The sequence below is a fragment of the Cherax quadricarinatus genome, chromosome 98, assembly GCF_038502225.1.
Source record: "Cherax quadricarinatus isolate ZL_2023a chromosome 98, ASM3850222v1, whole genome shotgun sequence".
NCBI classification, from domain to species: Eukaryota; Metazoa; Arthropoda; class Malacostraca; order Decapoda; family Parastacidae; genus Cherax; species Cherax quadricarinatus.
The window spans coordinates 1042694-1070300 of NC_091389.1; the positions used below are offsets into that span (position 1 = coordinate 1042694).

Below are 27607 nucleotides of genomic sequence, written 5' to 3' on the forward strand. Positions count from 1 at the left end.
CCCAAAGCCTCTAATATCCTCCTTAGGCCCCTAATATCCCCTAGCATCTAATAACCTCCCCAAGCACTTAATTATCTCCCCATGCCATGTATAACCTCCACAGGCCCTGTATAACCTCCCCAAGCCCCTAATAACCTCCCTAGGCCCGTAATAACACCCCCTAGTCCCATAATAACCTCCCCATACCCTTAATAACCTCCCCAGGCCCCTAGTAAGCTCCCCAGGATCCTAAAAACCTACCTTGGCCCCTAATAACCTCCCCACGCCCCTAATAATCTCCCCAGGCCCCTAATAACCTCCCCAGGTCCCGTATATCCTCCCCAGGCCCCTAATAACCTGCCCAAGCCTCTAATAACCTCCCTAGGCCCCTAATATCCCCTAGCACCTAATAACCTCCCCAAGCACTTAATTACCTCCCCATGGAATGGGAATGGGATGGACCCCAATACCTTTTCCCTGCCTAGGAACTAGCGCGCCTGTGGGATAAAATACCAAACTCCAAAAAGGAAGGGCAAAAGGAAGGGGTGGGGAGGAGGAAAGGAAAAAGGGGAGGATGGGACGGGCAAGGGGGGATTAGGGGGGTAATTAGGATTGGTCTGAGGAAGGAGACCGACAGGTCTAATTCCTCAGACCAAGAGCCTCTTCACCACACGAAGGAGCCCCCCTTGAAGAGGCGCAGGAGCGTAATTCCGAGAGTTTTTGACCAAATTTCGTACTTTTGGTTTCATTACCATTGGGAAAAGATTCTCTATCATTTCATAATTTTTTTAAAAAATTTAGTGACATAGAATGAGAGTTTCAGCAAGGGGCTTGTGACAGTCAAACGGGTTAAGCAAGTTTTTGAGAAAGGGGCATGTGACTGTCAAAGGGGTTAAGCAAGTTTTTGAGAAAGGGGCTTGTGACAGTCAAAGGGGTTAAGCAAGTTTTTGAGAAAGGGGCTTGTGACAGTCAAAGGGGTTAAGCAAGTTTTTGAGAAATGGGCTTGTGACAGTCAAAGGGGTTAAGCAAGTTTTTGAGAAAGGGGCTTGTGACAGTCAAAGGGGTTAAGCAAGTTTTTGAGAAAGGGGCCTGCGACAGTCAAAGGGGTTAAGCAAGTTTTTGAGAAAGGGGCTTGCGACAGTCAAAGGGGTTAAGCAAGTTTTTGAGAAAGGGGCTTGTGACTGTCAAAGGGGTTAAGCAAGTTTTTGAGAAAGGGGCTTGTGACAGTCAAAGGGGTTAAGCAAGTTTTTGAGAAAGGGGCTTGTGACTGTCAAAGGGGTTAAGCAAGTTTTTGAGAAAGGGGCTTGTGACAGTCAAAGGGGTTAAGCAAGTTTTTGAGAAAGGGGCTTGCGACAGTCAAAGGGGTTAAGCAAGTTTTTGAGAAAGGGGCTTGTGACAGTCAAAGGGGTTAAGCAAGTTTTTGAGAAAGGGGCCTGCGACAGTCAAAGGGGTTAAGCAAGTTTTTGAGAAAGGGGCTTGTGACAGTCAAAGGCGTTAAGCAAGTTTTTGAGAAAGGGGCTTGTGACAGTCAAAGGGGTTAAGCAAGTTTTTGAGAAAGGGGCTTGTGACAGTCAAAGGGGTTAAGCAAGTTTTTGAGAAAGGGGCTTGTGACAGTCAAAGGGGTTAAGCAAGTTTTCCATGTGGTTTGTTTACCAAAATATGAACAATTAATTTCACTTACTTGTAAGACACTAAAAAACATTCATCACATGGAATTTTTATTTTAACCAAAGGAAAGAACCATTCTTGTGGACTATCAAATATTCACTGTTTGTCTACCAAGACAATTTTTTAACAACGGAGGCAATAATCAAGCTTACTTTCATACTTTCTTTCTGATAGATTTTGTAGTCTTCCAGGTTGGCATAACATGTATCTGAGTAACCATCACTACTGCTCCAGTCATCAGATTCCAGTTTATTTTGTGTGGTGGTCAAATGTTTTTACATTTGCATCTTGTATTCTTTGATCGTCATCACTAGAGAATGAATCAAGAATTTCTTTAGTTCCTAAGTAATTTACTTTGTTTTCAAACATAGAAACAGTTGGTGCAGATATTTCTTTGCCTTTTTTTGACTTTGATTTTGCAATGTCACTATGACTTGTACCTTTCACTGCCTTTGATTTCACATAACCATCACTGGATAACTTATCTTCAGACTGCAAAGAATCACTTTTGTTCTCATTCTTTTTCTTTTTAAACTCAACATTTTTATTATTGTTCTTGAAAGATAAAAAATCAGCAGTAAAGTCGTCATCGCTCAGTTCTCTGGCGAAGTTATCCTCGCTGGTTTTTCTCACTGTCTTCCGCTTCCGTGGGCTTAATAAATAAACAGGATACTTTTTATTAGGATACACTTCTTCAAATATATCACGTTGAAAGAATGTAAACAATGTCTTGCGATGAACGCCAAGATACACTCTACGCAAATTTTTGTTCATGTTTTTCACATACTGTAATACTTGTTCTGCATATTTTTCCTTAAGTTCTTCACAATGTTCAGTATATCTTTGCTTCTTATCCTCTGACAGGTTTTCCCATTTGTTTAAACACACATTTTTGAATTGGGACTGTGATTCATATTTATCTTGGGCCAAATGTTTTAACTTCATACAGAAGAGCATAAAAGGGTTCTTAGGAGGTTTGCATGGTGCATCAAGAAACTTTGGGATGGGTATTTCAAGTTTAATCACATTTTCAAATGCTTTGGTTTTCTTAATTTTATGTCCCTGTGAAAAACATTAGTTAAATAAGTTTTATATATTTTGATAAGATTAATAAGAAATACACATTGTTTTCTTAAGCTGTTATTAAACTACACAAGATGCTACAGTTTTAAAATGGTTAACCAGATAGCAACGAAAAATATATCTACTGAATTGAAAATGACTTATTTCACTTCACTCTTACTAGTTGTTACCACTCCTTTACATAGATAGACACCCAAACATTTTACACAATGCAGTCACTAACCCCAATGTCTCCATCACCTACACACTGACTACCACATCTCTACTGCCCTGGTTTCTCCTTGTATGAGAATTTAACTTAATTGGTTCCTAGGTAGTGTTGTGAAAGGGTTTGTTTTTTGGGTCACCCTGCCTTGGTGGGAGACTGCCAGCATGTTGAAAATATGTAAATAGTGATCCCTCGTTTATTGTCGTTAATCCATTCCTGGAATTGTGACGATTATCGAAATAGACTATTTTCGAATCAATTTTTCCCCATGAGAAATAATGTAAATACAATTAATCCATTCCTGACACCCAGAAGCATTAAAACAATTTTACATGAAATATAGATGTAGTACATAAACAATACAATGGGACATAATGAAACATTAACAGCATAACACTTATCTTTATTGGCAACTCTTCTTAGTGTATGGAAGACTGGAGGAGGAGAGAGATTGGATTAGTTACCGTTTAAAAGGGGAATCCCCTTCCATCAACACCTTAGGTACCAAGTCCTTTTCTGGGGTTACTTTGTTTCTTAATGCCACTAGGACCAGCTTGAGAGTCACTGGAGTCCTGTCTCGCAAAAAAAGAGTCCAGAGCTTTGTTTCTGGCATCCCTAAAATGGGCCAAGACTCACTGTACAAGTTGCTGATATGGCTTGCAACATCCTTCTCGGGGTGATGTTTCTCCATAAATTTTTCCATCCTACTCCACATTTCAAAAATCTCCTTAATTTCTGAAGGCACCTTCTTCCATCTCTCTTCCTCCTTTGCAGCAAGATTCTGAGCTGCGATCTGTTGCTCTTCCTGCTGAAGCTCTTGCAGCTCCTCAGTGGTTAGCTCTTCATTGTGGTCCTCCACCAACTCTTCCACATCCTCCAAATTCACATCCAACCCCATGGAACTCCCCAATGCCACAATAGAGTTCACAACTGACAGGCTCATCAGGGTCAGCCACAAACCCTTCAAAATCCCTCTTGTGGATACAATCTGGACACAATTTTCTCCAGAGTTCAAAGTCCTGGTAGTCACTCCCTCCCTCCCCTTACCTATAAGGCTTATGCAATGGAGGATACTAAAGTATTCTTTCAAAAACTCTTAGGGTCGAGTGAGTGTCTAAGGTCACATTAAAGCACCTTTGAAACATTGCTTTCATGTAGAGTTTTTTAAAGTTTGAAATGTTCTGCTGGTCCATGGGCTAGAGGAGAGGAGTGGTATTCAGGGGCAAGAACTTTACTGTGATGAACTCAAACTGGCAGAATTAGGTCATCCAAGTTTGGAGGATGAGCAGGTGTATTGTCCATTACCAGGAGGCACTTGAGATCCAATTTCTTTTCCAGGAGGTAATTCACACTAGGGCCAAACACTTCATTGAACCACTCAATGAAAATTTCCCTCATGACCCCAAGCCTTATTATTAGATCTCCAAAACACACAATTTAGAAAGTTTTTTTTGAACACACTGGGATTTTCAGAATGGTACACTAGTAACAGCTTCGCTTTGAAGTCCCCCACTAGCATTAGCACAGAACATGAGCATCAGCCTGTCTTTCGTAGGCTTGTGTCTTGGCAGTCCCTTTTCCTCCTGAGTAATGTAGGTCCTCTTTGGCATTTTCTTCCAAAAGAGGCCTTTCTCGTAACAATTTAACACTTGTTCAGGTTTCAGTCCTTCAGCCTCTATGTACTCCTTGAATTCGCTTACAAATTTTGTAGCTGCAATTTTGTCCGAACTGGCAGCCTCACCGTGCCTTATCACACTGTATGCCACTAAGGTTCTTTAATCTCTCAGACCAACCTTTGCCGGCCTTAAATTCACAAATGTCAGTACTCGTTGCAGGAAATTTCTTTACCAGAACGTCATGCAACTGCATAGCTTTTTCACAGATAATTTATGTCATAGGACTATCTCCTGTTAATTGTTTCTTGTTTATCCACACCAATATCTTCTCAACCTCTTTGAGTAATGGTGATGTCATTTTTGTCAGCATATTTACCCCCTTTGCAACAACAGCATCCCTGATTTCCTTTTCTTGGCCACGATGTAAGATATGGTTGTATGTGATTTGTTATACATCCTCGCCAGCTCGGCCACACGTACACCACTTTCATATTGTTCAATGATGTTTTTCTTAAATTCAATCATATTTCTCACCTTTACCAAAGGCTTGGCACTAAGAGCTTTCTTTGGAGCCATGGTAGCTTATTTAGCACTTGCAAGCACTAAAATGAATCGAATATTATGAAATTTCGTATGAACACATGAGGGAACCATTGCTCACTGGTAAACAATGGCATACTGGCTGGGAAGGGAGACCGATGTGGCTCAGAGCCGTGAGTACTCGTCCAGGACGAATGACGATAGCAAGTCAACCGACCATTTGCGAGCCAATGTTTGGACTAAAATAACGCGACAATTTCCGAAAAGGACAACTATCGAGCTCGACTATTATTGAGGGACCACTGTATCTATCTAGCTCTCTATCTCTCTTGCTCAAGAGGAACAGTAATGTTATACAGTACTCACAAGCAGTCTTGCTCTCATAAACAACGTTAACTCATCTTGATTCTCTTCCCAGGCATCCATCTGCATTCTGTACTTCTCCATTTTCTGGAAAACAAATTAATTTCTGCCATTATGCTAAATTTTTAGTAACCCTGAAATTTTGAATTGGAGCTGCCCTACCATTCCTAAAATCATACCTGGCTATGTCTCATTCCCTAGGTAGTGAAGCCAAGCAAAAGTTCAATGTTTCATTGCAAATACAATAATCCAAGAGTGAGGTGTAGCATTCACAGTTTAACACAAGGCACTAGCACCATTATTAATTTGCTTCCATCATTATTAATTTCTGCCGTTATCAATTCACTTCATATTCATTAATTTCTTGTGAACAGTTCTGATCACTTTACCTTATCTAGTAAAGATTTGTAATGTAGTTTTCTTGAAGAGGGCAGGTTTTTGTACCTCTCCAAAGCCACCGTGACCTTCTCGAAACGAAAAAACTGGTCCAACTCTCCAGCCTTCTCGAGTTCATGATAATACATCATGCTAGGTCTGATGGGAGGCAGCACTGGCATTCTCCGGTATCTGAAAATATAGGAACATTTCTTATAATACCTTGAATAATATGGGGGATAAAAAGTTACACTATCAATAAATATAATTAAAGAATGCCCTATCTGTGAATAGGGCACAATCTCATATGCCTCATTAATGACAAGGGAAGCTACCAAATAAGTATACAAGATTTACCAAGAACAAAAAAAAAAAAAAAAAAAACAGCAATTCTGTCGGAATAGAAAGCATTCTGAAGGATGGATAAGGAATGGCTCATTTGATAAAAGTTACACATGTCTCAGTACAGTAGTCTCTTGGGTTACAATGAGAGGGAGTTACCATAGTTCTGAGATATAATTTGCCCCTCAAAGGAGTTTAGTTTTGAGTTGTGGTGAAAAATTGGATATATGATATGCATTTGCTCTTTAATTATGCTATCTGTGTTACCATGTCATCATGGCACCTAAAGTGTGCAATGACCAGGATATCTATGAAGCTCAAAAAAGTGTTAAAACAAGATGCAGGAGTTAGAAGGGCATTGGTGTCTGAGTATGGCTTTCCACTATCAACCATCTCCTATTAAGCAATGACAGAGGATATTTTAGTGGCTGATGAATCTAATGAAAATAAGGCAGAAATTATCACACAGATTGAAAGACTTGTTACTGTAGATAAGAGAAGCAGATGAAGGAGGACAATACCTGCATGTTATATTTAAGCCAGCCCTTGAAGATTCAGCACTTAGTTCTCATTATAAAAATAATAAATTGAGCATGCAAAGTGCAGGCTGCAGTAAAAGTTGCCCTTACAGGGTTTTGGAATGAATTACCATAGAATCTTATTTTGTGGTTTTGAGTCGATAGTTTTGGGTTACGATACATCTGCAACAGATTAATACTGCAACTCAAGGTACCCATGTATATAATCAGAACATACACAAAATGGAACAATATTACTCACTCAAGGAAGAGCTGTACATCACTTTTGTTAGGACCCTGAATGATGGGAAATACAAAATCAGGATTTTTCTCCAAGTATTCATCTGCACTTTTCTGTGAAGAAGCAAAATAAAAGCAATTAGGGTAATTCACAAGGCAAATACACAACAAAAGGATAAAATGCTGATTGATAGTAATACAGTAATGTATAAAAAATTTGAACTATGGTGGAACACTAATTTAAACATTAACAGAGATTAATAAACATTAAATGCAATCTGTTTTATACAGTATTACTTTTAATCCAAACTGTGTACAACCACAAACTTTCTTCTGCAGCCAAAACTGAGGTATGAACAAAAGTCAAGAGAATACACACTTAGTTGGCAGTCTGCCATCAAGGCAGTGCAACCCAAAGCAAGAGAAACTTTCATCATTCACACAATCCCTATCCTGCAGAGGCACTCACATTGACAGTTCAGATGTCACTAAACCGCAAATATCCCAAACCCCTCTTTAAAGTGCAGGCATTGTGCTTCCCCACCTCCAGGACTCAAGTCTGGCTAACCAGTTTCTCTGAATCCCTTCACAAAATATTACCCTGTTCACACTCCAACTGTTAATCAAATCCCAAAAACTATTCATCTACATTCACTCCTATCTAACACACAATACCTCGGTGGAAAATAAATATGGATTAATTTTCTTAATAATATTAAAAATATTTGGTCACCTACCACTCAAGGCGCCATTTTCCAAAAATCAAATTTTTTATAAAAATTTAAATGTGTGCAGTAGGTGGGATGAGAAGTGTGGAAATTGTGTAATATATTCATCATTTATAAGCCAGTAGTGGACCTGCATTTTTGGGGCCCTGAAACTTATGGGGATCCTTCACAACCAGCAAAACTATCATTTTGTATTTAATTACACTGTTATTTTTAAAAACTCTCATACAGTAGACCCAAAAATTTTAAGCAATGTGGATTAAAGTCACTTCTGGGGCCCCTCTGGGATCAGGGGTCCTGAAGCTTCAGCTTCATTAGTTTCATAGTCTATCCACTCAACATAAGTTGCTGATCCTGAAAACAGCTGTGGCTGAAGCAATTCACAAAACTTCCACACTGTCCAGAGGAAATTATCAAGCATTTCACTGCTTTCTGGACAACTATTAGCAAGTCACAAAAGTATGGAAACCAAGATGCAAAAGAAAGAAAAAAAAAAAAGTTGAAGTTATGTCCAGTGATGATAAAACCATCCAGTTTTGACTAAATAATGGTCTGGGATGGAAGAAAATGTATAGTTTTCTCTCAAAAGTGCAGCTTTTTTGTAAATTATATGTATTATAGTGAGCATTAGCCTTTCAGATTTTAACAGCTACAAAACCATTTTGACTTGCCTTATACTCATAAAACAGCTACAAAACCACTTGCCTTATACTCATAAAACAGCTACAAAACCACTTGCCTTATACTCATAAAACAGCTACAAAACCACTTGCCTTATACTCATAAAACAGCTACAAAACCACTTGCCTTATACTCATAAAACAGCTACAAAACCACTTGCCTTATACTCATAAAACAGCTACAAAACCACTTGCCTTATACTCATAAAACAGCTACAAAACCACTTGCCTTATACTCATAAAACAGCTACAAAACCACTTGCCTTATACTCATAAAACAGCTACAAAACCACTTGCCTTATACTCATAAAACAGCTACAAAAGCACTTGCCTTATACTCATAAAACAGCTACAAAACCACTTGCCTTATACTCATAAAACAGCTACAAAACCACTTGCCTTATACTCATAAAACAGCTACAAAACCACTTGCCTTATACTCATAAAACAGCTACAAAACCACTTGCCTTATACTCATAAAACAGCTACAAAACCACTTGCCTTATACTCATAAAATTCTCTGAGTGAAGCAATGATATGCTTCAACTTGTCTTCCTTCTCAAGATTCTGAAACTTCTGTTTCCATTCTTTATATGTCATAGCTTCTTTGTATGGCAGTTTCCTTTCCTCATTAATCCAGATCTGTTGAGAAATTGGCTAAGTTAGTTTTCCCTTCAATTATCATAATACTACTACTACTACTACTACTACTACTAATAATAATAAATGTAAAACAATTTTCTGGGAGGTGATGTTTGGCACCTCTTCTCGTCAGGACCAAATTACGAATGCACTCGAAAATCCCTTAACCCTTTCAGGGTTTCGGCCGTACTAGTACGGCTTACGTGCCAGTGTCCATGACGCACTAGTACGCATAAATTCTAGCACCTTCAAATCTAGTGAGAGAAAACTGGTAGGCCTACATATGAAAGAATGGGTCTATGTGGTCAGTGTGCACAGTATAAAAAAAAATCCTGCAGCACAATGCGTAACGAGAAAAAAACTTTGACTGTGTTTTTGGATTAAAACAACGACTTTGCACTATATTTTCATATAGTATTTGTTGTTTTATTAGCATTTCCTGGTCTCATTATATAGAATGGAAGACATTACAGAAATAGAGATGATTTTGACTGGTTTTACAATGAAAAGTACCTTGAAACTGAGCTCTAAGTAGCAGAAATTTTAGACTTTTACCAAAGTTCAAAAGTAAACAAATCATGCAAAGCGTCCAATACACGTCAACTGGCAAGTAATATTCTTTCACAAGTGTGCTGATATTATTTATACCATTTCTACACTAATGCAGTAGTCTGCATAACAGTAAATCTTATTTTTTGTGAGAATAAAAATTCAAAGTGGACAGCAAAAGAAATGTAAGAGGGGCGTGGGGACATGACTAATGAACAGAGGAAATGTTATTTTAGTGCCAGGAATGTCTTTTATTCTGGACCCTATTTGGAAATTGGCGTCTTTTGAAATTTGTGTGAAATTGGCAAAATTGCTAAATTCTGACCACTGTATTGGATAGTTGAAATCGGTAAATTGGTTGTTTCTTGTACTCATTCAATAGAAAAAAATGGAGTTCTAGCGAAATAGTTATGATTTTTGTCGACTAGTATATTGGAATTGGCTGAAAATAGGGCTCAAAGAGGGCAAAAATTGCCGATGCATAAACATCGCTGAGACCGCTAACTTCGCGAGAGCATAATTCCGTAAGTTTTCATTCAAATTTCATACTTTTGGTGTCATTATGATTGGGAAAAGTTTCTATCTTTTCATTAGAAAAAATAATTTTTTTTTTTTTTAAATTTGGGGGACCCTGAGAACAAGTCTGAGAGGGCCTGTGGACCCTGAAAGGGTTAACAACTGTTACGTTGGTTTCCCTTATTTCTTTGATAGTAAGGTTCTCACTACATGTTCTAGTGTGGGGTAGCTTTTACTTAATGGTCTTATTTGTCTAGGGGTAATACTTACATCATGGCTGATCATCCTGAGTGTCTCTGATACCCTTTCACCAGCCCTCTTCACAGGTTATGTAAACTACTACTATAAAAATATAACTGTATTCTCAATAGATATATACAGAATATACAATTACAGCCTCACATTTTCAAAACAACGATCTACACACTGCATAGCTGTTCTCCCACATGGTGTACCTTATTAACTTTTGTCCTTCTCTCTTGACATAACTCTGGCTAACCAGTGTTTTGACACACTTTAGTCACCCTGGGTATGGTGGCCACAACTTAAATTATAAAAACTCACCCCTGGAGCACACATGATGCCCCAAAAGATAGAAGAAGAACCCAGCGATCCTGCCAGGTTGAAGGTCAGCCACAGAGAGAGCGAGTCAGTGAGAGGGAGAGAGAGAGAGAGAGAGAGGCTAAGCTCCTCCCACCAAAACAAAAGACTGTTGCCAAGCACAATTCTCCAGTTACCACAATTCTACCACACCTTAATTTTACTTTTACAAAAAGAAATACAACTTTATAAACTACTTATTTAAATTGTGTGTTTATGTGTCTATAGTATAACCTATTATATTGAGAAAAATAGGCTTGACCCAGCTGCCTCTCAGTCAAAAGGTTGATCAGTCCTTCTGACATTTAGAGCAAAGTCCCCATCAATTCAATATAATTAGGTATTCCAAAGTAACTGTTACTTATAAATACATGTTGGGTCCTATAGCCCCATAACACCCCCACCTCCAGACGAAGTCTCACAAAAGCTAGCCGTGTCCCTCAGGATACGGCTAGTAAAAAGTATATTGCTTAAGTCTGAAGGCGGTAAACAAGACTACTAGAAATGCTACATATTTCCTAGCACCATAACTACTCTTCACTTTACTGTTATTTACAACAGATTGCAGAATTTTTTAGAAAAGCATTTTAACCATACCCATATACTCAAGGGTGTAACTATTTACAATTTTAGTGGCTTTTAAACAATACACATTACAATGCAAAATTTGCACACAATGCCCACTGTGAAAGCCCGCACCAACAGGCCTGTGCCTCTGCTACGGTAATCCAGCAAGCAACTGGTACTCCAGGGTGGCATCTTCCTGATCAGGAGACGAGAGTAGAGCCAAACCCAGAGCAGTCAGGCGTACACCAGGCAGGAAACTTCACAAAACATGTCAAGGTGTCTCTCACTTGGTGGCCGAACCAAACAGTGAGACTTCCAGTCAACACTCACGATCCTTAACATGGTCAGGCACTCAAGCCCATCTTCCGAGGTCCCACTCCACACAGATCCTCCAAACTTATGAAGAGGAGGCTGACACAGAACATGGAGGGGTCCAAGGGACCACAAAGGCAAATTGTCGGGCCGTTTTGTATATAGAGCACACCAAGACACAACATCACATACCTTCCTGAATGTCTCATGTTACCGAAGGTTGTCAACCACTGCCTCAACTCACATTTACGTACACCCTGACCCTCGTCACACTTTTGGCTCTGACTCGACTCCTTCACAGTCAGATGGCTGGTAGAGAGTACTCAGGCTCGCCGAGAGTCCACCACTGCAAAAACAACAAGGTCAGCACAAGACAAACACTATGTACAAAGTACGCACCATGCATCTACATGAAACATCTAGAGAGAGCATCAGCAACCACATTCTCTGAGCCTTTTATATATTTGACTTCCAAATTAAAAGGCTGTAGGAACAAAGCCTATTTTAAGAGTCTGATTTTAGTCACCATACACAGGAACAGGATGAAGAGATCCTGAGACATGTACAAATGCTGAATAGCCAGCCCCAAAATGAAAATTTTCTTTCCTGTGGTAAAATGTTTACATTTAAATTTAGAAGGTTGCTCACTGATAGTAACAGTTCTGCAACCTCTCTCAGTACAACAACAAACACCAAAGACATCTCTTTGCACCCAGGTTGGATACATTAAGTTTACACAAATACCATCACGTTCCATCTCTCACACAAATTTTAAGCACAGAATGAGCACAATTTACATTACACACATGAAAATGGTACTGAAACACAGGCCATGGAAATCACATCTTCCTGCCCCATGTTTTAGTTTATTTAAAATGTTTGCATCTCTTAGTGCGTAAGTATCAATCTTTCTAATCCTGTAAACCTTAGTTGTTAAACGTACTTTGTGGTAGTCAGTGCTTATGCCCAGGGTGCCATCTAATTTGGGAACCATGAAGCATGGGAATGCCCACTGACTCTCACTAAGCACTACAAACTGGTGTTGGAAGAATTTCACTTCTTCCTCCATCTCCAATTTTTCATACAGATTTTTCCCACACAAAAATTGTTGAATTGGCTCAGCTTCCTTAACAACTTCTTCATTGAGTTTCAACTTTTCCCCATTACTGACATCCCAAACTTTTATAAAGTTCCAAGGTGGTTGAGCCAACTCTCCAACATTTTTCTCATTAAAACCAAGCATGCATTTCCCAAAATCTTTTACACACATGTTATTTCTTGAATACACTTTTGGTATTTCATACAGATTATTGTTTTGCAGCCCTTTACATTCCATTAAAACATTGGTCTCTCTGAATTTTTGACACAACTTCAAACCCTTTGACCGGTTACTGTGTACACTATACTCATTCTTTTCTTGCTTGGGTGTGTGGGTTTTATATCTAACCCCTGGGAACTTCCCCCACAACATGTTCAGCTCACAGCAACTTGCCATACAGATTTTCACATGAATTGGCTCCAGTATCAGCACTTCCTCTCCAGCCTCCAGAGTATCATGGTCCACATTGTGGTCCCACATCATCATCCTGGTCTGGTTGATGGGCACGTTCACTGGTACCATCCACCTCATACGAGCCAAACAGTATCTGAAACTGAGAAAAAGCTCCGAGGGGGGAGCATCACCATCCTCCCCAAGCCAATAGCTCAGAGATTCCAGAGTGCTTCCCCACTCAGCAAATACAAAGAAAGGGATCCTCTCATCCCAGTTGTTAGTATTGTCTATACCATAGGCTTGCATCATTGTCTTGAGGGTTTGATGTAATTTCTCTATTTCCCCTTGAGATGGAGAGTGATACACAGTTGAACACTGAGGCTCTACTTTTAGTCCCTTCAAAACATTTCTAAAAGACTTTGAGGTAAAGTTAGATCCTTGATCTGTTTGTGCTGCTTGAGGAAAACCAACATGAAAAAAGAACTTCATCAAAACCCTTAAGACTACATGAGCAGTTATCTTATGCAGAGGGATTGCTTCCAGGTACCTGGTAGTGGAGCAAATTATTGTTAGTAAATAATTATTTCCCATTCTGGTCCTTGGGAGTGGGCCAACGACATCCACTACCAGCTTGCTGAAGGGTTCACCTGGTGCTGAAATCGGCTGAAGGGGAACAGGTTTAATACTTCGACTAGATTTCCCTATAATTTGAAAGGCATGATAGGTCTCAATATGCTCTCTGACAGTCTCCCACAGCTGAGACCAGAAGAAATGCCTGGAAACCTTGGACATCACCACCTGGGGACAAAGCCCTTGTTCTCCTTCCATCGATACTGCAAACAGAGGTGAATTCTTTATAAGAGTTTCCTCCCTGAAATGAAAACACTTATTTAACTGTAAAATCTCTTCCTCAGCAACAGCGACATTTTCCTGCACAGAAATTAATTGCACCCTAGCAGGTGCAGCCTCTCTCACACTATTTAACTGATCCATTCTCCAATCATGCTCAGCTCTGGCTGGAACATCCTTTTCTTCAGTTGACTGCAGTTCAACATCAGAAAGCAGAGTTACCAAACTTAAGCCCTCACCATCCTCATGAGAAATATCATGAAGACTGTTGGTAGCATGATCATGAGCCATACTTTTCATGGTGGAACCATCAGGGAGAAGGTCTGGCAGGGCTTTCCTAGCCATTTCCTCCCAACATTTGGGACTTGGTTTCCCCCAAACTAGTTGTTCCTCACTGTCTAACAGGCCCATAACATTATTCCCTAATAAGAGGTCGACCCCTTCGAAGGGAATTTCATCTGAGATACCTACAGGGAGATAGCCAACTTGGTATGTAGATTCTACCCATAATTTGTGTACCGGTGTCCTTATGGTTGAACCCGTAATACCCTTCAACAATATATCTACCCCAGTATAGGTATCCTTAGACACTGGTAGCACTCCAGCACGTAGCAAAGAGTAGGTGCTACATCCATCTCTCAAGGACAATATGTTCTCAACTCTGCCTACATCCTTTTGCAAACCAACTGTGGACCTACTAGAAAATATACACATCCTGGGGTCTAGATCCAAAGGTTCCTCCTCACCTTGCCTTGAAGACCTAATGCAGGCAACTGGATGTATCTCTGCAGTTAGAGTCCTCTGGGGTGGTTCCTCCCTTTCCTGATCTCTCCGCCTTGACCAGCAAAACTTTTGAGTGTGTCCAGTTTTGTTACAGTAGTAACAGGCATAACTCTTAAAGGTATTTTTACCATTTGGTGTAGGACTGGTACTGTTTACTCGAGGACCTGAAACATTATCTGATTGTCTAGGTAAACTTTGAACTCCAGCTGACTTACCTTTTCCTTCTATTTTATAGGGCACCTTCAATTACTCAGATATGGTAAACATGAGGAAATTAAATCTTCATCAGAGTACAAAACAAATTCTGGCCACAAAATAGAGCGAAACACCAACGTCAAAGACCTGGGAGTGATTATGTCGGAGGATCTCACCTTCAAGGACCATAACATTGTATCAATCGCATCTGCTAGAAAAATGACAGGATAGATAATGAGAACCTTCAAAACTAGGGAGGCCAAGCCCATGATGACACTCTTCTGGTCACTTGTTCTATCTAGGCTGGAATATTGCTGCACTCTAACAGCACCTTTCAAGGCAGGTGAAATTGCCGACCTAGAAAATGTACAGAGAACTTTCACGGCGCGCATAACGGAGATAAAACACCTCAATTACTGGGAGCGCTTGAGGTTTCTAAACCTGTATTCCCTGGAACGCAGGAGGGAGAGATACATGATTATATACACCTGGAAAATCCTAGAGGGACTAGTACCGAACTTGCACACGAAAATCACTCACTACGAAAGCAAAAGACTTGGCAGACGATGCACCATCCCCCCAATGAAAAGCAGGGGTGTCACTAGCACGTTAAGAGACCATACAATAAGTGTCAGGGGCCCGAGACTGTTCAACTGCCTCCCAGCACACATAAGGGGGATTACCAACAGACCCCTGGCAGTCTTCAAGCTGGCACTGGACAAGCACCTAAAGTCAGTTCCTGATCAGCCGGGCTGTGGCTCATACGTTGGTTTGCGTGCAGCCAGCAGCAACAGCCTGGTTGATCAGGCGCTGATCCACCAGGAGGCCTGGTCACAGACTGGGCCGCGGGGGCATTGACCCCCGAAACTCTCTCCAGGTAAACTCCAGGTAACTCCAGCCTTCATTTGTTCCTGAAAATTCTTGTCCCACTTACCTTTATGACCATAAGACTTGGAATAAGGTTTAGAATGAGTGGGGAAATTTTCAGAAGCAGCATGACTGTTTTTACTTACCAATTCCCTGCGAGCCAAAAATCGGTCACCTAGATCCAGTGCTTCTGAAAGATTATCTGGGTTTTTGTCCTCCAAATATTCTCTGAGGTCAACAGGGATTGTATTGTACAATTCCTCATGAACCATCAGATCTACTAATTTGTTATAGTCTTTATTAACTCCTTTAGAACAAACCCATTTCTTAAAAAGGAACAGTTTCTCATTCCCAAACTCAGTTAAGGTCTGCCCATCCTGAAATTTTTGATTCCTGAACTTTTGCCTATATTTCTCAGGTATCATTTGGTATGCAAGCAATACTTCCTCTTTAATCTTATCATAATCAGAAAAATCTTGCCCCTCCAGAGTCTCTACTCTCTGGAATCCTTTACCTACAAGTTGTGTGCGAACTAGGGTAGCCCACTTCTGTTTGGGCCATCCTTGCTCCAAAGCAGTCTTCTCAAAAAAAGAAAAATATCTATCTGGGTCACTCTCTGTAAACTTAGGGACAAAATTTGCAGCTTTAGTTATGTTAAAGTACTGCTCAGGCTCTTGTTCTGAACCTCCTAACCTTTGACGTTCTTCCTCCTTAGCTTTCATTAATTTCATTTCAGCCTCTAGTACAGCTAATTTCAGTCTCATTCTCTCCATTTCCATATCACCTGGAGTAGGTGATCCCTCATGTTCACTGTTAACAGGCATGTTTACTGATGAATTATTACCTTCTTCCCTGAAGCCTAAAAAATCTGAAGACTCATCTTCTGACATAGTTTTTATCTTTAAACACTTGCTTCCCTCTTACAGTATCAGTGGACAAAGTTTTCCCACAGGCACATAAAATAACACAAATTGAATGTAAACTATGCACATAGCACTTACCATAACCACAACAAAAATGTGTTACTTAACCTTTCTCCCACCTTAGGAGAAAAACAACCTGTAAACTAATATATGAAAACAACACTTCCACTGACACCACCTTGGTAAATCTTCTACCAGAAACATGCAACTGTTATTACCCCATACCAGCACATATAGTTCAAAGAATGTTTTGAGTTATTTTAGCAGTCAAATAACTCTCCCGGTCAAGTTCCCATGTTATGTTGGTTTCCCTTATTACTTTGATAGTAAGGTTCTCACTACATGTTCTAGTGTGGGGTAGCTTTTACTTAATGGTCTTATTTGTCTAGGGGTAATACTTACATCATGGCTGATCATCCTGAGTGTCTCTGATACCCTTTCACCAGCCCTCTTCACAGGTTATGTAAACTACTACTATAAAAATATAACTGTATTCTCAATAGATATGTACAGAATATACAATTACAGCCTCACATTTTCAAAACAACGATCTACACACTGCATAGCTGTTCTCCCACATGGTGTACCTTATTAACTTTTGTCCTTCTCTCTTGACATAACTCTGGCTAACCAGTGTTTTGACACAATTCTCCAGTTACCACATTTCTACCACACCTTAATTTTACTTTTACAAAAAGAAATACAACTTTATAAACTACTTATTTAAATTGTGTGTTTATGTGTCTATAGTATAACCTATTATATTGAGAAAAATAGGCTTGACCCAGCTGCCTCTCAGTCAAAAGGTTGATCAGTCCTTCTGACATTTAGAGCAAAGTCCCCATCAATTCAATATAATTAGGTATTCCAAAGTAACTGTTACTTATAAATACATGTTGGGTCCTATAGCCCCATAACAACAACCAGACTAGTTTACACTGCCCACAGGATGGGTATGGGGTACTCATTAAACTATTAATTGGGCAGCTACAGATGACAGTGTGTGCTCATTTTTTACACTGCGGTTGGTGGTGATAAATTGATTCAATGTGATTTTTTTTATACTTATGTTTAACCCTAGCTATGGTGAAGCTGAAAGACTTTCCGCTGACAAACTAAACTGTCAGGTGTATTAACCAGAGAACAATGCACCTTGGTGATGGAACAAGAGTTAATTAATCTATTTAATGCATGAACAATTACACAGGAAAAGATTAAAGCACTTTAAACAACTTTGTTTGGGTGAAATGTTGTAAAAGATTAGTGCTACAGTTATAAAAATAAAATTTATAAAATTTACTGCTCTAGGAGCAACATTTCATGACCTCTGTTGGTCAAGCAAAAATGGATAATCCAGCAAGGAAAAAATTGAAGCTATTCCTCCCATCCTGATTATTTCCTATTTTACAGGTACTTTGCGATTGAGAGCTTTCCAGTAAATATAATTTATTGTACAGCAATTTGTAAAGACTAACCAGTAATAGAAATAACAAAAATGCCCAATAAAATAATACTGGTATTAACAAGAGAATATAAAAAAAATTTTGTCCTGAAACCTTGTTCCCTCTAAATATACACGATGCATGAGAAATAGTTTCATAGAGGTAAAAGTACATGCGACAAATTGAACTGCTATGTGTAACTGTTGTGGGATCAGGCAAGGTAAAAATGCGAGGTCAGGCGAGGTGAACAGCTGAGGTGAGTTCAGGAGACAGCTTCTAGGTGATCCCACAACAGATCACTTGACCTGACCTCAGTGAAGTTCAGTTTACCTCACATACACTAATTTTTTTTTTCAACAAGTCGGCCGTTACCCACCGAGGCAGGGTGACCCAGAAAAGAAAGAAAATCCCCAAAAAGAAAATGCTTTCATCAACATTCAACACTTTCACCACACACATTATCACTGTTTTTGCAGAGGCACTCAGAATACAACAGTTTAGAAGCATATATGTATAAAGATACACAACATAACCCTCCAAACTGCCAATATCCCAAACCCCTCCTTTAAAGTGCAGGCATTGTACTTCCCATTTCCAGGACTCAATGTAGCTGAAATTATGGTGACCATAACACTTGACAATATGTAACTGTACTATTACTACAAATAACTATCTTACCTTAAGTGGTGATCTAGGAAGGTCAACTGGACACTGCTTTCTCATTTTATTTCTGAAGGTAAAAAATGTTTCATTATAACACAACATTAATGTTATAAAAGCAGCAAGGCATAAAAAATCTAACAAATGCTTAAAGTGAATTTTATTTTTTTTTTTATTAACACATCGGCTGATTCCCACCAAGGCAGGGTGGCCCGAAAAAGAAGCTTTCATCATCATTCACTCCATCACTGTCAAGCTAGAGGGGTACATTACACTACAGTTATAAAACTGCAGCATTAACACCCCTCCTTCAGAGTGTAGACACTGTACTTCCCATCTCCGGGACTCTAGTGCGACCTGCCGGTTTCCCTGAAACCCTTCATAAATGTTACTTTCTTCCCACTCCAACAGCATGTCAAGTATTAAAAGCAATTTGCCTCTATTCACTCCTATCAAATACACTCATGCATGCTTGCTGGAAGTCCAAGCCCCTTGTACACAAAACCTTAACCCTCTCCCTCCAATCATTCCTAGGCTGACCCCTACCCCACCTTCCCTCCACTACAGATTTATACACCGAGTCATTCTGTTTTGTTCCATTCTCTACATGGAGAAACCACCTCAACCCTCTGGATAATAGTTTTGGTAATCCCACATCTCCCAATTTCCAAGCTACGAATTTTCTGCACTATATTCACACTACACAGCAAAGACATGACATCTCCACTGCCTCCAGCCTTCTCCTTATTGCAACATTCATCAGCCATGCTTCACTCCCACATAGGAGTGTTGGTATAACTATTCTTGCTTGCATTCCCCTCTTTGCTTCCACCGACAGTTTTTTGTCTCTACAGACTCCCAATTGCACCACTCACCCTTTTTCCCCTCATCAATTCTATGATTCACCTCATCCTTCATAGACCCATCTGCTGACAAGTCCACTCCTAAATATCTGAATACCTTCACCTGCTCCATACTCTCTCCCTCCAATCTGATATCCAGTCTTTTGTCACCTAATCTTTGTTATCCTCATCACCTTACTCTTTCCTATATTCATTTAATTTTCTTCTTTTACATACCCTACCAAATTCATCCACCAACCTCTGCAACTCTTCAGAATCTCCCAAAAGCAGTGTCATCAGCAAAGAGCAACTTTGACAACTCCCACTTTTTGTTTGATTCTTTATCTTTTAACTCCACACCTCTTGCCAAGGCCCTCGCAGTCACTTCTTACAACCCCATCTATAAATATGTTGAACAGCCACAGTGGCATCACACATCCTTGTCTAAGCAATACTTTTACTGGGAAACTCCCTCTCCTATATACTCTAACCTGAGCCTCACTATCCTCGTAAAAACTTCACCATTTTCAGTAAACTACCTCCTATACTATACACCTGCCAAATTGCTTCCCTATCCACCCTGTCATATGCCTTTTCCAAATCCATAAATGCAACAAAAACCTCTTTAGCGTCATCTAAATACTGTTCACCTATGTTTCAATGTAAACACTTGGTCTACACACCCACTACCTTCCTAAAGCCTCCTTGTTCATCTGCCATCCTACTCTGTCTTACTCTTAATTCTTTCAATAACTACCATACACTTTACCAGGTATACTCAACAGACTCATTCCCTATAATTTTTGCACTTAAGTGAATATCACAGGAACAAGAACTATTAAGTTTTATATAGGAAATAAGTCAAAGCTGAAGTTAACATTTACCTGCCATCTTATACGATAAAGAGAAAAAATAAATCATGCCGGGCACAAAAGTATTTAATATACTTTACAATTCACATTAAAGTCAAAACAGTAGTATCTTACTGCTACAGGTTTAATTTTACTTTATTATCAGAACCCAGATGCTTCCTCTATATTAAACTGCTTCCTACTACTATTAATTTTTATTCTTTGAATCACTTAACACCAGCTGTCCCCCCACAGAGGTAGGAGGCCACCTGACACCAGCTGTCCCCCCACAGAGGTAGGAGGCCACCTGACACCAGCTGTCCCCCCACAGAGGTAGGAGGCCACCTGACACCAGCTGTCCCCCCACAGAGGTAGGAGGCCACCTGACACCAGCTGTCCCCCCACAGAGGTAGGAGGCCACCTGACACCAGCTGTCCCCCCACAGAGGTAGGAGGCCACCTGACACCAGCTGTCCCCCCACAGAGGTAGGAGGCCACCTGACACCAGCTGTCCCCCCACAGAGGTAGGAGGCCACCTGACACCAGCTGTCCCCCCACAGAGGTAGGAGGCCACCTGACACCAGCTGTCCCCCCACAGAGGTAGGAAGCCACCTGACACCAGCTGTCCCCCCACAAAGGTAGGAGGCCACCTGACACCAGCTGTCCCCCCACAGAGGTCGGAGGCCACCGGACGCCAGCTGTCCCCCCACAAAGGTAGGAGGCCACCTGACACCAGCTGTCCCCCCTCAGAGGTAGGAGGCCACCTGACACCAGCTGTCCCCCCACAAAGGTAGGAGGCCACCTGACACCAGCTGTCCCCCCACAGAGGTCGGAGGCCACCTGACACCAACTGTCCCCCCACAAAGGTAGGAGGCCACCTGACACCAGCTGTCCCCCCTCAGAGGTAGGAGGCCACCTGACACCAGCTGTCCCCCCACAAAGGTAGGAGGCCACCTGACACCAGCTGTCCCCCCACAGAGGTAGGAGGCCACCTGACACCAGCTGTCCCCCCACAAAGGTAGGAGGCCACCTGACACCAGCTGTCCCCCCACAGAGGTAGGAGGCCACCTGACACCAGCTGTCCCCCCACAGAGGTAGGAAGCCACTTTAGAAAAAAAACACCTTCAATAGCACTCAATCACATTCTTGCAAGAGATGCACCAACATTACAGTTCAGATGCCCTTCCAAACTGCAACATCCCCACCTCTCCTTCAGAGTGCAGGCTCTACTTCCCACCTCCAGGGTTCAAGTCTGGCTAATAGGTTTTTTTAAATTCCTTCATAAATGTTACCTTGCTCACACACCAACACATCACATAAAAACCATTTGCCTCGACTCACTCCTAACACACACACACATACACACACACCCTGGTGGATGCTCAAGCTCCTTGCATACAAGACTTCCTTTATCCTCAACCTCCAACTTCTTAAAGAATGACCCCTACCCCTACCTTCCCTCCACTATAGATTGATACACCCTGCAAGTCATACTTATTTTTCTCAGTCCTCATTATACAGTGTCATTTTCCTAGTTATCTTGAAATTTGCCTTATTGTCTTCTTGAAGGAAAGGTCGGCTGATGTTACACCCGGATCCTTCACAAGTTCCTTTCATTCTAATTGGTGATCTTGTGTTTTAAACAGTGCTCCTTTTCTTAATTCAGGTTTTCCTTATCTAAGCATTTGGAACTTCACTATTGAAAGTTATTTTCTGTTGTCCAGTGAATGGCTGATTATTTCTTGAAATTCTTCCATGTCTTCTACTGAGGTGCTTCCACGCATACAGTACAGCAGACGACCATAATTCACACACTTTAGATTTATGAAAACTGCTAATAATGATTTCCATGACTTATGGACTGAAAGAATTCTGGAAAAAATAGGGTTGCATTCTTCAGACCTATAAGAGACCTATAATTTTTTTGCATTTTCCACTCTGTGTTCAGCAATCCAGTAAAACAATCATATTGGTCTCAAAAATTTTATTCATATTTTATTCACTGCCAGTGATGAACCTTCTGTGATTAATGGTTCAATTCTACTGGTAGTTTTTAACAAGAATTTTTGTATGTGCAAATATTTGTAGTTTCTTGCAATATCCTTGACAGTTTCTTGTTCCTCTTGTGCTTCTGTCTCCATCCATTCTCTTTGATCTTACATGCTCACAGATATCATACCCCTACATCTTAAAACTTTCATACTATTCCTGAAACCTTCGCTAGTATGTCCTCTACACAATCTTTAATACAGCCAGATTTGTATACTCTCTTATCAATTTTTTTTTCTTTCACTGCCTCAGTGCACCATTGCACTGAGGCAGTGTGGCCTAAAAAGAAAAACAAAAGTTTCTTTTAATTTAGAAATTCTTAATCAACTTAACTTTCTCCAACGTTTCTAAATGATTAAACTATTTCAACTTCTCCATAGCTCTCTAAATTTTATATTTCAAACCACTAAACTATCTTCTAAATTCTTAGACTCCATAGTCTGGAAAATATTCATGCCACACTTTTTTTTAACATGCTTGCTGTCTCCCACCAAGGCAGGGTGACCCAAAAAAGAAACTTGCTATCATTCACATTATCACTGTCTTGCTAGAGGCATGCAGATATGACAGTTTAAATGTCACTCTAAACAGTAAATATCCCAAACCCCTTTCTTTAATCCTCTGACTGTCGCAAGCCACTTTCTGAAACTATGTCGCAAAAATTTTTGGGAAAAAAAATTTCTTAAGAAATGATAGAGAATCTTTTCCTGATAGTAATGACACCAAAAGTACGAAATTTGGTCGAAAACTCAGAATTACGCTCCCGCAAAGTTAGCAGTCTCGGTGATATATACACATCGGCGATTTCGCTGACTGAGCTCTGTTTTTGGCCAATTCTGTTGTTCCAGTTGACCAAGGTCATAGCTATTTCTTTTGAACTCCATTTTCTCTATCAGTTGAGTACAAGAAACTGCCCATTTACTGATATGAACTACCCAATAAAGTGATCAGAAATTGTCAATTTGGCCAATTTCATGCAAATTTAAAAAAGACTCCCATTTCAAAATAGTGCAGAATAAACAATGGAGACATTCTTGCACTAAAATAACATCCTCTGTTCATTAGTCACATTTGTAGGACCCTCTTATATTACTATTTTTTTATATTTTGGTTTTTTATTAAAAAAAAAAAATTTACTGTTATGCAGTTTAATACATTTTTGTAAAAATGGTATAAATAATATCAGTGCACTAGTGAAAGAATATTAGACTCCCGAGTTGACGTGTATTGGACGTGTGGTGTGATTGCTTACTCCCGAACATTGGTAAATAAATCGAACACTTCCACTACTTTGAGCTCAATTTCAAGGTCGTTTTCATCAAAACTAATCAACATCATCTCTATTTCTGTAATATGTTTTTCATTTTATCACGCAAGACCATGAAAGTGAGAATACAATGATAAATACCATACGAAAATACACCTCAAAGTCGGTGTTTTAATAAACAAAAAGTCAGTTTTTTTTCTCATTATGCACTGCGTGCTGCAAGATTTTTTTGAGGTGCACTCTGACCACAGAGACCCATTCTCTCACATGTGGGCCTACTAGCTTTCTCAATTTGAAGCCGCTAGAATTTGTGTGTATTAATATGTCTGAAACAGTGGCGTGTAAGACGTATATAAATGACCAAAACAGTCAAAGGGTTAAGAGTGCAGGTGTTGCATGTCCTGCCTCCAGGACTCGAGTCCAGTTAACAGGTTTCCATGAATCTGTTCACAAAATGCTGACTTCATATATGGAATCTTCACTATCTCTAGCCTCCTACTTACTGAAACATTGAAAGATCATGCTTCAACCCCCCTTTCCCCACCACCCACACAAATGTTGGCACTATACTGTACTTTTGTCAACAGATTATGATACTTACCTATGTGAATATTTCGAAGGTAACTTTGCACGCTCCTCCCCAAGCTCCTCTTGAAATGGCTTTCTATACGCTTCTTTTTCTTCCTCAGGCAAATTTTTCCAAGCTTTAGCCAGATTTACAAAACCATTACCCTATAAAAAAAATATCTGAATTAATAATAAGTAAGCAATAAATCAGAGAAAGCTATTATACAAATAGCAGCTACAATAATTTTTTTTAAATACTGGTCCATTCCAAGGTAGAGTATACCTGGAGGGTTTTCCAGGAGTCAATACTCCACAGCCCAGTCCATGACTAGGCCTCAGTCATTTCCCACCGAGGCAGGATGACAAGAAAAAAAAAAAGAACTGTCACCAACATTCAATACTTTCACCATCATTCACATAATCTCTCATTGCAGAGGCACTGATACAACAGTTTAGATGTCATTCCAAACAGCCAATATCCCAAAACCCTCCTTTAAAGTGCAAGCATTGTACTTTCCACCTCCAGAATTCAAGTCTGGTTAACCGGTTTACCTCAATCCCTTCACAAAATGTTATCCTGCTCGCACACCAACAGTGCATCAGGTCCCACAAACAATTAGTCTCCATTCACTCCTAACTCACTCAGACTTGAACCACTGACATTGTTGTAAAAACAAAATTCCTGCCCCATGTAGTGCATGATTGGCAAAGCAACTCATCTTTGTGTTCAGTTTAAAACAGCAACTTTATAGGATGGTTTTTGTGGTTTAATTGGCTCGATTCTTGGAAGATATTACTACAGAAAGACGATTTTGGTTAGTTTCAGGACAGGAAGTAGCTTGAAGTCAGGCTCAAAGTAGGAGAAATTAGATTTTTGACGATTCTCCTGATGACACGTAAGGCCCCTTTACACCTTCCCAGTCCGATTCAAATACTATTGGGATGCTGGAAATATGATCAAAGACTATCAGTTTGGCTTTTCCCCATCATGCACTGCATGGGGCAGGATTTTTTTTTTATACTCTGCACTCACTGCAGATTCATTTTCTTATGTATAGGTTCAACTTTACCATTCAAAGCTTATGTGAGCTGAACTCAAACCACAGACCAACGTAAGCAACTCTGGCATCAATAACATATATATGCAACACAGTGAAAGGGTTAAATTGGAATTTTTTAATTTTGTGCAAAATTGGCTGATTTACTGACTTCTGTGCATTTTATAGAATGGTTCTAATAGTTGAATGAGTGGGTTCTTGTGCTCAGTTGATAGAACAGAAGAAAGGGATCAAAGTAAGCAATAACACTAGCTTAAAACAGAACTCAAAGTGGGCAAAAAATCACAATGTATAAATTCCACCCAGACTGCTAACTCTTCACCAGCATACTTCCAAAAGTTTTCCATCAAATTTCGTGTTTTTGGCATCATTATGTTCAAAAGAAGATTCTAGGTGCCAGAGCAACCAGGTTGTGATCTATAAGTGGGGCAGCAGGCCTCCAGCAGCAACAGCCTGGTTGACCAGGCAAGCACCAGATGAACCCCACCCAAGGCTGGGCTCCAATAATGGAACACTGAACTCTTCAAAGGTATATACCATTGCAGGAGAAAAAAAAACTTGGAAAATGCCGACACCGAGCTGTTTAATTTTGGTGCTTCAGACAATGTAGGGGTTCAATCTTAAATGTGTTAGGTTAATGTTTTACTTAACTTGATGAAGCCTCACCGTGGGCAAAACAAAATAAGAGCTCTCTTTACTTAAAGTGACCTTCAATTGTCCCTTACACCACCATCTATCATTTTTTAAGCAAATAAAAATTATTATAAAAAAAAAAGTGCTAATGATAAAGCAGCAAAATAATTTGGACAATGATAAAATGGTAGCCGACTCCATATACATGTTTAAAAGTTGATAAGACAGCCATTTCCAATGTCAGTTAACTAAGCAGACTGAGACCTTAAATTCCCCCCTTGTAAATCAAATATGTTTACAGAAATAATGAACTCAGGTCTTGGGAAAACTTACCCCATTGGTGAATTGCTTCTTATGACTTCTATCTGAATTGTCTCTTATTAAACGATGAATAGGTAACAAGACTTTCCTCTTCTTTAAGTCGAGTTCTGTCATGTTTTCTGTAACCTCATCCAAAACCATGGCGAGTGTCCTAACAAAAGATAAATAAGCATTTGAGAGGAACTGAGCAGCAAAGGATATTATAGTCAGGGGAAAGCATTAAACCTGTAAGGGGTTACAATGCCTGGGGTGAGGGAAGCAATTTCAATGTAGGGTATCCCAAATTCTTGAAATCAAGATCCCTTCAATAGTATCAAAGTACCACTCATCATGGACTTCATGAATACAAAACTGCTCTCATTGAACATGCCCTAGCCAGAGCACCAAGTACTGTGTTTGTAAACTAAACTGCAAACAACTCCTAATGTGGAAAGGAAACCTTAAAGCAACATTTCAGCCAGTAGTGGACAGCAGCTAGGGCAGTGAAACATGTGAAGTTTCTTTTCCAAATTGTGGCTTATTTGCTATGTTATGAAGGCTTAAAAAAAAAAAAAAAGTATTTACAATATTCAGTTGAACATCTCACTCACTTCACCGATTTAATCTCTGTTAAAATTTCTTCAAAATGACTTTTACAGTCACCAGCTGTAAAATTCCCAAATGCCGCTTTTTCCCAATCGATGTCTTTGAGTCTTGTGCTGTAACTCTCTTTATCCTTCCGGGGTAATTGTGCCTTCATGTTATTTAAAAGCCGTAACTTGTCATCTTTCGTCCAACTTTGAGACTCTGAAATATATAAAGTACACATTTACACCTACTGACCCTCTACATTATATAAATGCATGGGAAAAGGCTAAACTCTGAGGTCAAACAATATCTGGGGAATTAGATACAGATAGGGTTTGATCCATGGAAGGGGAGGTATGATCTAATTCTTTCAATCAAGAGCTCTTGACTTATCATTGCACATTACAACTAGGTAGTTTGCCTCTAACTGAGCAAACAGGCTCAAGGATCTACGACTGTGTGAATGACACTTGCAGGTTTTGAACTCCACAATTATAATGGCTTAATACAATTCTTAACTGAAAAATATTTGTTACCAATGAACACCTTGTGATGCTGATAACATGTAGTCTCTTCTTGTACAGAAGTGAAATGAATAAAGAGCTGTGGTACAGAAAAAAATATTTACTTTGAGTGAATCAATACTCTACAGGTTTCCCTCACTTTACCTGGGTTGGTTCTGTGCAAATTTCCTATTATGAGACATTCCATTCTTA

General features: G+C 39.8%; 1 protein-coding gene across 16 annotated transcripts in view; it reads right to left on the reverse strand.

Moving 5' to 3' along the window:
• Positions 1 to 1684: 1684 nt before the first annotated feature.
• LOC128702516 (nucleolar transcription factor 1-A) overlaps positions 1685 to 27607 on the reverse strand; it is a 664841-nt gene continuing 638918 nt past the window's right edge. For 15 of the 16 annotated variants that reach the window (XM_070105242.1, XM_070105238.1, XM_070105244.1 and 12 more), the window contains 9 exons: positions 26915 to 27110; positions 26337 to 26475; positions 24347 to 24477; positions 18756 to 18807; positions 8842 to 8982; positions 6955 to 7046; positions 5847 to 6024; positions 5461 to 5544; positions 1685 to 2709 (listed from right to left, as the gene is read on the reverse strand). In XM_070105242.1, the coding sequence (XP_069961343.1) occupies positions 1897 to 2709; positions 5461 to 5544; positions 5847 to 6024; positions 6955 to 7046; positions 8842 to 8982; positions 18756 to 18807; positions 24347 to 24477; positions 26337 to 26475; positions 26915 to 27110 (1826 nt within the window). In that variant the 3' untranslated portion in view covers positions 1685 to 1896. The remainder of the gene's footprint in view (positions 2710 to 5460; positions 5545 to 5846; positions 6025 to 6954; positions 7047 to 8841; positions 8983 to 18755; positions 18808 to 24346; positions 24478 to 26336; positions 26476 to 26914; positions 27111 to 27607) is intronic. The other variant, XM_070105252.1, reaches the window with a different exon arrangement.